The sequence below is a fragment of the Toxotes jaculatrix genome, chromosome 22 (genome assembly GCF_017976425.1).
Source record: "Toxotes jaculatrix isolate fToxJac2 chromosome 22, fToxJac2.pri, whole genome shotgun sequence".
Classification (NCBI taxonomy): Eukaryota; Metazoa; Chordata; class Actinopteri; family Toxotidae; genus Toxotes; species Toxotes jaculatrix.
This window is the reverse complement of record NC_054415.1, coordinates 16,127,250-16,139,417: the sequence shown is the minus strand read 5'-3', so window position 1 is coordinate 16,139,417 and position 12,168 is coordinate 16,127,250. Positions and strand designations below refer to the sequence as shown.

The 12,168-nt window shown below is 41.4% G+C and overlaps 1 protein-coding gene across 1 annotated transcript in view; it reads left to right on the top strand.

Moving 5' to 3' along the window:
- cog5 (component of oligomeric golgi complex 5) overlaps window positions 1-12,168 on the top strand; it is a 48,130-nt gene that overhangs the window by 16,471 nt on the left and 19,491 nt on the right. The window contains exon 7 of the mRNA XM_041029917.1: window positions 7,195-7,325. Coding sequence (XP_040885851.1) covers window positions 7,195-7,325 — 131 coding nt within the window. The remainder of the gene's footprint in view (window positions 1-7,194; window positions 7,326-12,168) is intronic.

The window sequence follows — 12,168 nt, the reverse complement described above, 5'->3', positions numbered from 1 at the left end:
TTTGATATCTTTATCTTCTGCCTATAACTCTAACTCTTCTCCAGCATGCAGAGGCAACGCAGCTCTTTTTTGTCTCTGAGCTCCCGTTTCTTTCTCTTTTCCTCTGAGCCATCTCTCCATAAGTTTGTTTGTTTGCACTCATTAAAGAGCCCAGGTGGGAAAACGGTGGCCATGACAATACTAATGGCAGCATCCTTCCTCTCAGGACTTTGGCCACTCCTCCACTGTTTGTGTTTGCATAGCACCTGCCGGATGGCACACGCTTAATTGTCCCAATCTGGCTACCATTGGAGCAGTCGCCGCGTTGCCCTTATTACCTGGTGAGCATATCTGCAACGTAGCTAGTGAAGGGACTAATTAGGGCTACTTGGCATTGGCATGGCAACAACAGCACCGCTGGCCAAAGGAAGCACAGACTGATAGATCAGAATTCAAATCAGGGCCCGTCTGTTGTCTTCTGGGGTTGCACTCTTATCCACTAATAAAACAAAAACTCCTGATTTCGTATCTTGGCTCTTTATCTCTCACACGTCGTCTGTTTATTCAAGGAGTGTAAGCAGAGACACTCCTTTCAAGTCTGACTGTTTTACTGACATGCGCAACTCAGTGGGAGGGATGTTTTCTGCGAGATGCAAGTCTTTAGCAAGAGAGGAATAGATGGCAGACAGCAGGGTTATGGAGAGGGTGAAAAAAAAAAGACATTTGCCGACTTCTCCTCTGAGCAAACACGAGCGTGATATGGAAGAGAGGCAGAGATGGAAGCAAGAGATTGAGAAAAACAAAGAGACTTTTTTTTTTTTTTTTTTTTAACAGCGAAGATGACAATGATGTGTGAAAAACCAGTTTCACACCTAAAATTGCTGTAAAGACAAAATAGTGCAACAGAAAACATCTATAAATGTTTAATGAATGCATTAATATTGCAGCCTGATATCTAGGCTGTCCGCTGGTAATCCCAAAAGGCTGCTAGCTGTGGTCCAGTCCTCAGCTGTGCTGTTTCAAAACAGAGGTGCATGGCTGTGTTTGTGTGAGCGCTTTGTATTTATGAAAGACAAGTTATAGACTTTGTGCTAAAGGGACAAATGCGACACCAGTAAATGCCAATGCCTTCACAATGGCCCAGTGGCACAGATAGCTTTGAGTTCAAAGGCCAAGATCAATATCGTCCTCAGAGCTAATAACTCATGAAACCACTGGGGGGGGGGGGGGGGGGTAAAACTTTAGAAAAAGGTCTAAATCAGTTTAGGACACACAGACCAACACAATCCATTAAACCTACTCATGTCTTTTATTGTACATTCCTATTGGCAGGCAGTTAGGGATTGGTATTATTTTGGTGGTTATCCATGACTTCAACTGGCTGTTAACCCAGTGGTGAACTCAGCTGTGTTAAATGACTGTATATATGAGCTCAGATAAACAGCTGAAACCAGCTGACACCAGGCAAGACGCAAATACCACGCAATGATGTCACGAATATGCTAATTTATTATGTCATCTAGAGACATTTAGCTACTTTTTGAACAGGTTTTAGCGTCTTTCCATTGAAAGTAGTTATTCACAGTGGTTCTACAACCGTTTTCAACCACATCCACAATTTTGCACCGTGACCACACACAGTCCAGACATACTCTAGGTTTTGACCTGGTCTTGTTTACTAGGTGTTAGTGGTGGATCACCCAGAGGGACATCAACTATGGGTGGTGTGTGGGTAGCTATGGTAATGCTTGCGGACTCACCTCGTTACCATTAAATGATTTGTTAATCATTTGTTTACAATTTTGACCATTTAAATAAGTAACCAAGTTTGAAAAAAATACACATTATTTCTTTTAGCTTCACAAAGGTGAAGAATAGCCTTATTTTCTCTCTTTCATATGAATGGAAAAGGAACACTTTATGTTTGTTGGGATTGTTGGGTGTTTTTTTCTTTTAGGTATCCTTTAGGGCTGCAAAAACCAGTACTGCCTGTATACACCTGTTGACGTTTAGTTACTTTACTTTCCAAGAGAACAGAGAAAGTGCAGAAAATTGTCAATGTTTCTATGTAAACCCATTATTGTTCTCTGAGGAATTAGCTGTTGCTAATTTTGGTGACTAAGGCTACAGGAAGCTTCAGGAAGTACAGGTGTGGCAGTTAATTGTGGAACAGCGACCCAAAGTAGATGATTGCATTACACCTTCAACTTCTTGCCAAAGATGTGATTACATCTCAGAGCAGAGTGGATGGGAAAATAGTTTGCTACCTGCGGTATTGGTGCTCTGCTTGTCGACAGAGATCAGCCGGTGTTTGGTTGAGATGTGATCAGGAAAAACCCCAGAAGAATCACAAATTGAGGTGGGGGGAGAAAATCAGACTGGATCAAAATACTTTCCCCTTCTGATATCCACTTTCAGCATCACTTGCCGCAGATGACAGACAGTGAAATTACATTTCATCGCGCATTTAAGCAAACGCACACAGCGTTGTGCCGTTTACGCTAGTTGTGACATACTGCAGTCTGACAGTCGCGCGGCCTCTGTGCTTCTTGATACATGTTATGTTTAAGATGCTGTTTCAGACATTCTTCTTCTTGAAAGCTAAAAAATAAACTTCCTGCCAAAAAAAAAAAAAAAAAAAAAAAAAAAGAAAATCTCTTCTTCTGGCAGAGCAGTCTGTTTTGTGCTGTTGCACAGCTCTTCAGATCCTTTTCACTCAAGTGGACTAAATACTTGTCAGGCGATGTGTGTTCTTTCAAAACTTGGGCTTTAAAAAAAAGGAATCAAACAAAAATTACAAATGTTTATTATTATTAACTCATTTGCAAGCAGTGAAGAAGAATTCTATATTTATGCCTTAAAGCCAGGGGGCATTCGTGTTTTCAGGTTGTCCGTCCCCATTCTCGTGAGTGTGAGGGAATTTCTCTAAATTTGGCACAAACATTGACTTGGACTCAAGGATGAACTGACTGTGAGAATCACCAGTGCCCTTTTTTTTACACCATATGTAATGCTGCATGTTCCTCCCAAACAGTTCAACCTTAGTTTCATCCGTCTGCCACACATTTTCCCAGTAGGGCTGTGGAGTGTCAGGGGTGCTCTTTGGCGAGCTTCAGGTGTGCAGTGATGGGTTTTTTGGAGAGCTCCTCTGAGGTGAATTGCCATGGGCACCGTGCTACACTTCTAGATAGATCGTAAATCCTCTGAGACCTTTTTTTTTTTTTTTTTTGTCTCAGAGGACTGACTGACAGAGGACTTAATCTTCTTTCTTGCTTTAAATTTTGGGGAGAAAACATATATCACAAATGAGCCTAGTGAAACAGCTCCGATCCGTCGGTTCTACTAAAATGAAGCAAGACTTGGACTGATAAGCTACTGCTGCTAGCCTCCTTTATGAAATCCCTCTCAGGTCTACCTCTCACCTACACCTCAGGCCTTCTTAATTTGCACTCAGTGATAATTACTTCCTGACTGTTAAATATGCTCCGATAAGTGGGAAGCAGATCCCTCCCTGCTGTCTGCTCCCGACCACAACCTGCTCTGCTGATTACCTCCATCACCAAGGTGATGCTGAAGGAGGAGGGAGTTTGAGGTGGGGGTTGGGGGGGGGGGCTAGGCTCAGTTTCCTAGCATCACAATGCTGCGATAAATTCTGATGTTGTAAAGCAATTTTATTTTATGTGTGGGTAACTTTCATAATTGAGTAATATCCATCTCCTCGTCCTCTGAAGATCAAGCTGGATGAATTTCCTCCGCACAGAAAGCAGGGCACATCTGTGCCAGAGCACAACTTATCCCCTGGGAACCAACACATAATATCCAGTGGCCTGTGTTGTCTGCGTTCGTGTGTGTGTGGCAAAGGTGGGGGCTTCAAGCATGCCATATCAGACGGCCCTCTGAGTATATTATGACACAAGTCGGAAAAGACCAACCTCCCCCCCCCCCCCCCCCCCCCCCCTCTCTTCCAAACACACATATCTAAACAAGCAAAAGGGATCCTGGGCTCAGCTGTTCCATCGTGGTCTCTGGCAGGCTTTGTGCTCGGGTTGAGGCTTTGAGCGGATTGCTTTTGAATTGATCGTGGCTCCCGTCCAATTCCCCGATCCTCCGCGCCTCAGCCCGCCACCCTGCCCTGATAATACTCTCCGTCTCTCTCTCTCTCTCTCTCGCTCTCTCTCTCTCTTTGGGAAGAAGAGCAAACAATCTGCAGCTCTAGACAAATAGCACATCTAAAATGGTTTTGATATCAGTCCCCACACCGCCCGCTGCCTCTCCTCTCATAATCAGCCCGCTCATTTCCCCTGTACCTTTTATCTTCCTGATTTCTAAAACCATATGGCTGGTCAGAAAGACGCTGATAGTCTGGAAAATTCAAGTAACATCTGTTAATCAAAAGAGAGATGAGATTGAAGAATTGAACTTTTCAAGAACAGGATAATAGACGCTGTTAAGTTTAATTCACTGAAACTCCCACAGTCAAAACATTTTATTTAAGAATAAAAAGTCAACTGCAAACTAACTTTACTACCTTTTTCTCACTTGACAGTTGATTGTTCTCATCGTAGCTTGAAAAGGTGTTAGGTATACCTTATTTAAACCCCCCCCTCCCCCATCACCTGTTTGACGTTCTTTAACTTTCTGAAACCAACAATATGACAGTCACACACATCGATCGGGTAGGTATGTGGAGGAAGGACAGTAGGCAGGATTTGGAACTTCTCTTTCAAACTTTGTTTTCATTCATCACACAAATGTTGAAGTACAAATGTGTGCGGTTACCTCTGCTCTGGGCCTCAGGTCCACTTGGAAAGACAGCAGCAGATATCATTTGTATTTTTTTTTTAAACAACAGTACAACCTTTTCATTTTTCTCTGGACTGGTGGGAAACAGGGCCGAAGGGAGTGGCTGTGTCGGGAAAGACATGATGGCAATGTGCAGAACATGACTCTTTGGTTCCTTTTGCATGTTTAGTAGGTGTCTTTTTTCGAGTGACCTCCTCGAATGTCACCATGTTTAGTCACCTTTATATTGTAACAAGAACAATATTCCATCATTGACGACGCAACAATGACGCATATTTCTTCAATCATCCCGACAAATGTTACATTATCTGCTCCTAGAAACCACAGAAGCTGATAGGAAGCTTCTGTGTCAGCTGAAAAGGATGTTTGGGCAGATTCATCACTCACTGCTGATTTGTAAGTTGAAGTAAAAAAAAAAAACAACAAATCCCTGCCCTCCCACACACAACAAGAAATCAGCTGACATTACTCAATGTCAGGCTGAATGATTACAGCGAAACAAACTTAAGTCTGATAACCAAGATAAAAGAAATTGTCGCGAGCAAAGAAAACTTTTGTTCCTGAACTTTTTATTCGTGTGACTGATGTACTAGCTTTCACTGGGGGCCCTTGTAGCTATACATATTCAAGTCAGGCTCTCGTATAATGTTGCCAGAAGGAGGGTGTACACCAGCAAGCTGTGGTTTAGTCACACACACACACACCAGTCTGCTGTCTGCTGTCTGTCTTCTCCCCGTCACATCTTAGCCGTGTCTCTCCCTCTTCCAGCCTGCTCATCTCTCTGCCTGACCCCTGCTTTTCTCTTTGTTCCTGGTTGAATGAACTGGCCACACATGTCAGGACCACGGTCACTGCCTCAGAACTCTTTCAGGAGGGGGGGGCGGGAGGGGGGGGGGGGGGGGGGGGGGGGGGGGGGGGGGGGGCACTCTGCCAGGAGACTGAGACTCTATCAAATTCTATTTCTTTGACTTGTCCTGCTGTTTTTCACCTATTTGTAAATGAGTGTTGGTTGTAGCGTTAATTAAAAGTTCAGTTCAAGCGGCCGCTTAACTTGTCGCGGCAGTTCGAATCATGATGGCATGATGAGCTCAAGTGTTTGCTCGAAGGGCTCACGACTTGTTGGACAAAAATCACACGTATCGACGGGGCTGCGTCAATTTCAATTTCATATCAGCCCAAAACAGGATCAGGTTGCAGGGCCAGTCAATATTTCTTCCTCTAATGCACGATCAAAGCTTTCCAAAGCAGGTGGGTGGACAAAACAAAACAATGCAGAGGCAAAAAGCAGAATGGGAATGTTTTTAACACGCAGTCAGAAGTGCTATGTGCTTCTTTGAAACAAGTGCCGCTGACAAATCTGTGAGGCTGACTCGTCCCGCCTGTCATCTTGTCTGTCCGCGGGATGCAAATGCAATAACAGAAATATGATAATTTAATCACAAACGGAGACGTGTTGATGAAGTTTCAGACTGACTGAGCTGTTGTTGTGAAAGTGATTAAAAAGGCCGTTTTCACGTTGGGAGATTTGAATCAAATGCTCTCGGACGAGTCGAGAACAACAGCAACCGAATAAATCAGTGAATGATTGTGTTAAGTGAAATCACTGAGATCAGGTGTAAAAAGAAAAGGTTAAAGAAATCGTTGTGCCTTTTCTTTAACCTTCAATCAGCTATTAAAAAGATTTGCTTTATTAATTTATTTAACTTAATCGTAACTCGTACTTTTTTATCTTCACCCAGCTCATCTGTTTTTATCCATAGATAAAAACAGATTTAGATTTTTAGATTTATCCATAGACTTCAGGCTAATAAAACTTTGTATTGCTTTTCACTACTGTTTTTCATTTCATTTGACTAACAATATTATTCACTGACATATTCCGTTACATTTTTTGACTCATCAGACAATCTCTCACTTCCTTTTTCGTTTTTTTTCGGGCTCCATACTCCAGGTTTTGTGATTTGAACTGAAACAGTGATGAAAGTACCATAAGTTGCCTTTCAGCTTTCAGCCGGTTCACATTTGCAACATCAAAATCTAATGAGCTGCAGCACAAGTGTGAATGTCTAAATGCTGAGATACTGGGCTGTTGAATCAAGGTCTTCAGTCACTATGGGTATATCACACTTTGGAAGGTGAGGGAAATAGAATAAAGAATCAGTAATTAAGACTAGACTCTTTGGGCTTGTTAGTTAATCCATTCAAATATCCACAAACTGTTATGTTTCTAAGAAAAGAAAAAAGAAATCATGGAGGATTAGAGACCTGGATGTTGAGTCTCAGGGAAACATGAATGAAAATATGAGAAGGCAGAAAATGGAAAAGCTAAAAATGTGTGTTTTCTTTTCTTTTGTGTGTGTGTGTGTGTGTGTGTGTGTATGTTGCTTGCTGGCTTGCTTGCACACTCTCCAGACTATCTGTCACAAGGTGTGGATCTGAGCGGCATCGAGGTGATTGAGAACGAGCTGCTGCTCATCAGCAGAGCCAGACTGGAGGTGGAGAACCAAGCCAAGAGACTGCTGGAGCAGGGCATGGAGATCCAGGTACACACACACACACACATACACACACACACACAAACACAGAATACTAACACAGGGGATTGTCCCAGGGTAGTTGTGCAGCTTAAGTTTGACATCTGTGCTAAACAGGGACAAGCGAAGATAATTATTTACAGCAGTGAAAAGCAAAATATCAGTGAAGTATCAAAGACAAATCTTTAAATTCTCAAACAGCGATCAAGGCCTTTATTTATCTCACCTGTATGATGATCTGCTTCTGTTTTAATCTGCTGTACCTGTTGTCTTGATACAAGTAAAGAGCTGAAACCAGCTGACATTAAGCAGGATGCAGATACAACGCAATGACATCACAAATATACGAATTAGCATATTATGTCGTCTAGCAACAGTTGGCAACTTTTTGAGTTTCAGCTATTTTCCATTGAAAATAGTTGCTTACCATGGTTACAATGGTTCTGACCCAGTCTTGCTCACTTGGTCTCAAGCTCCTGTCAATAAAACTCAAAACCTCCAGCACATATATTTCACATTAAAGCCTTCCAGCAACCTCAAAGTCCATAATCCTCTCCCTTTCACCAGTAGGCTTTCCCTGATAAATAATTCCAGGATTTAATATTTTTATTGAACCTTTTATTTGTTGATGGTGGACATGCCTCCAGCTACTTTTTGAGACTCTGACATTATTTGAATACTGTGAATTTCTGATAGTGCTGGACACATGAACGTTCAATATTCATGACTAAACAAGTAAATAGAAAAGTTGAGAAAAGTTAAAAAAAAAAAAACACAACATTCTTGTCCACAAACAAACAAAGGTTTTATTTGCTGGGAGAGGTGACTCCTGCTTAGTCTTTGTAATTGGGTTCATGTTCTTGTTGCTGCAGTACTGACTCCTGCTTATTGGTCTTGGCTTTAGACTCACGCATGCTGCACTGACCTATCAGACCTTTCTGGTGATAGATTACTTGATGCGTTTTCATGTAGCAGATTTCTGATTCTTTCAGCTGTTTACCGTGCACATCCATGTTTTCTGCATCAGGCTATTAAAAAAAAACAAAGAAGTAATTAAGGCAGACACACACACCTCTTCTATACTTTTTGGCTTCCTTTGAGGACAACTGAATATTAATGAAAAAGAACGCCTTCATGTAAATTCACTGGCCAAGCAAATCCCACAGGCAGCTCTGTCATTCCACCTAGCTGCTATTTCTGTTCCCTGCATATTGACTCCTTTAAGGGTATAAATGGGTCACAGAAATTAAAGCACCCCTACAGTTTGGTGTATTTACACTCTTGGATTGATGAGTAGAAATCATTGTTAAAAAGCAGCGTATTTTGTCCAGAGTTTGGTTGAATTTTTTGGCTCTTGTGATTTTTGTTTGACGCAAAGATGCCCTTTTGCGGATTTAATTTCCCATTATTTTATGTATTCATTTTTTTTTTTTTTTTTTATTTTAAGAAAAGGAACGACAATTTTAAAAAGTGAATTTGTTAACTTGGTTCAGAGTAAAACAGAAAGAAAACAGTAGAGGAGAGATGAGCTCTTTGTATATATGTCATTCTGTAAAAAAAAAAAAAAAAAAAAAACGTGAGAGAGGGGACACATGTGAGCTCTGCTAACCTTCATCTGCCCCAGAAAACCTTGTTCTCAAGGGGACAGTGTCCCATTAAAGAAACTGTGTTGTTGCGTGCATGCGTGACAAGTCTGTTCAGTGTCCATGATGACATGTTTCCAGTGTCCACGCGAGCGCTGTAGTTGTGCGCCAGCTTTTGCAGCCATGGTCGGTGTGCCTGAGATGTTTATCAGGCTGGGGGGTAGTGTGCAACAGGAGCATATGTCATGGCCTTCTGGTTCTTAACGTCACAGGGCATCTCACGTTTTCTGGTTTGGCCTTTCATCAAGCTGTCAAATCGTTTTCATTTCAGTCTCCACTATCTTCCTTCATAGTCATGTAAATCCCTGTTTTTTTCATAGCAGTAACTTTTACATTGTAATTAGTGTTCTGGGTCTGTGTTCTGCAGATGTTTCACATTAAAAGCCTGCCAGCAAAGGGAGAAATCATGTCCTTTGAGCCACTGTAAGGCTTTTAATGTGAAACATTTGTGCAGATGCTGTTGCGTTTCACAGACAGTTGCTTTCCTCAAACAGAAAAATAGCAAAGTACAAAGGGAAGAGGTGAATGAGAAACAGAATCAGAGTTGTGATTATGATGTAACTCTTCTTTTACTAATACAATTATTGCTGTGGAAATGTACATGATACTGGATTTGTTGAAAATGTAAACAGGAAGTAGGAGGCATTGAGTTTGCATTAACAGCAGGGAGACTCCAGGGATTTAGCAGTACACTTTAATGAAGCTGGGGGGACTCACAAGAGACAGATTTTTAAAAACAGTGGTCCTTATAGCAGCAGCAGAGTGGGTGAAACTCCACGAACACCTGAGCCTACAAATCTCACAGTACAACTCAGCAGCATCTTTGTGGGTAAATGCCCCACAACTCAACATCCTAAATTTGGAACACAACCTTTCTATTGAATATTTGATGTCCCCGAGCCCCATCCAAGGGCTGCAGCTAATGATTATTTTCTCAGTATCTTATACTTACTGGAGCTTTCACAAAGAAAAAAGCACTTGAGCTTGTTCCCTCTCTGAACGTGCAACACGAGTCCCCTGAGGAGAGGAGACAGAAATGGAAGCAGACTGTGGAGGGCCAGTAAGGGACTGAAGGATTAAGAAAAAATCAGACACCTGAAAAAGGAAACTAAGTATATTTCTAGAATGTTTTTTTTTTTTTTTTTTAATCCTTCTGACATTTAGAATTGTTGGTTTTCACCTCCACTGGATTGATTAAAATATTGCCTCAAGTTATTTCATTTTTATGACATTTTAAAAGTGACAAATAGCACACAATGACAATCTGTCAGACAGTGTTCCTTGCTGATGCTGCTGAACTGCTGATGGACTGAGTATTATGTTTTAGGACATCACAAACATGTAATTATATAGAGGAAAAAAACTTGACATGCTTGTCAAAGTTTGTATAATTTACATTTCCAGGTTCTTGGGTGAATATCAACCTGCAGGGACATGAATTTGCTTGAGATAGCTCATTCTCATAATCACAGCAAACATTTAGTCTGCTTTTACATTGCCAGTTATAAAGTGATAAAGTAGTTGCAAGTGGGAACCATTTTGACTTAGGTCTCTGCTGGGGACATTCAAGATGTGCGGATTCACGTCATTTTCCGAAAAGCAAAATGTTGGAAAATCTGTGTGATCCAAAAACCCAGAGGACAAACAATGATCAGAGCTTTTTTTTTTTCCCAAAGAAAACGAAACAGAAATGGTCTTTTTCATCGACTCCTGCCTGTATGAACATTTTCGTTTTCATGAGAAATGAGCTAAAAGCAAAACATGTCATTTAAATTCAAAGGTCTGGTGCGAAATTTCATTTTCAAGTTTAGGTTGTCTGTTAATCTGACAATGGAAAGTCCATGTCACATTCACTTTCATTATTATTAGCAGTGTGATGCTTTAACTGCACTAAAAATTAGCCACAGACTTTCATACTTCCATAGTCAAGCAAACAAATTTGGTTTATAGACACTGCTTTAGTGATTTTGTCTGTGTGCTCCCTGGGGCACATAAAATTTAATCTTAAAATGTAAATTCAGTAAATTCAGTGTAATCTAAAATATACCGAGTCATGTTATACTCACCCACTCTGCTGTTGTGACCATCCACTGTTGAGCAGAAACACTGTTTTCACTCACTAGTTAACATGAGTCATATCTACTTTGCCGTTTTTTCATTTCGATGTTAAGCGGCTGTCACTGCTGCCAATAGTTTCACTTTAAAAGCTTGTCAAGAAAGGGAGGGCTTTTAATGTGAAAAAGGAAGTTTTCGAGTTAAGTGGTGGATTTGTTGTTTCCATCCATGTGAGTTTGGAGTGGAACAGAGGCTAAAACAGGTGTGTCAGTGTAGCAAGTGTAAAGTCTACACACATTCATATTCCTCTCTCCCCTGTGTATTCCACCCTCAGTAGAAGTATTTTTATCCTGCCTACTGCTGGAGTAGCCTTGGCTAACAAATTCTGTCACAGCGTTATGTGTGTGGACATGGGGGGCTCTGGAGACACAAAGACACACACACTCACGCACGCACACACAGCGACAGCTTCTTGTATCAGCCCAGGGAGTTGTTTATTGTGAATGTTATGTAAGCAGTTGGACATGCTGCCTGGGCTGTGTGGGAGCTCGTTTCACCTCAGCGCTCTGACTGTGCCAGCAGAGACCCTGTAGCCCATCTGTTGAGTGGGAGCTGAACTGACCCACGTAGAAAAACTCCTCCTCTCCTCTCTTAAATTTTTTTTTTTTTTTTTTGTTCGAACATATAAAATCAGTTGAGCCCAGTGGCTGAGATCAGCATCAGTCAGTAATCCTGGGGAGTGTTCAAGATAATGATGTGACGCCCGTCGCCTCTCCAGACTCCCTTTAAATGAACAACTCCTTTTCGCCATGAAAGAATTCCAGCACATAGCTCATCTAACTCCAGCCAATTAGCATATTTTCCACAATGGCAAACTATATCTTTAAAGGTGCACACTTTGACTTATTAGCCTGACCTGTTAGTCTTTTCCTGACGGGAATGAGCCAAAAAAAGAAAATCAGTCTGAACCATCTCAGACCTCAGTGAATGCCTCTTTGCACTACATCCACTTTGCAACATTGCACATTATACTATTATTATTTGTACAGACTTTCCTCCTCTTAGTACTTCTTTCTTCTTTCTCTTATTTTAGTATTAAAACTTTTTTCTTGTTCAACTTTGTGTGTTATGGGACTTGTCAGTCCAATTCGTCT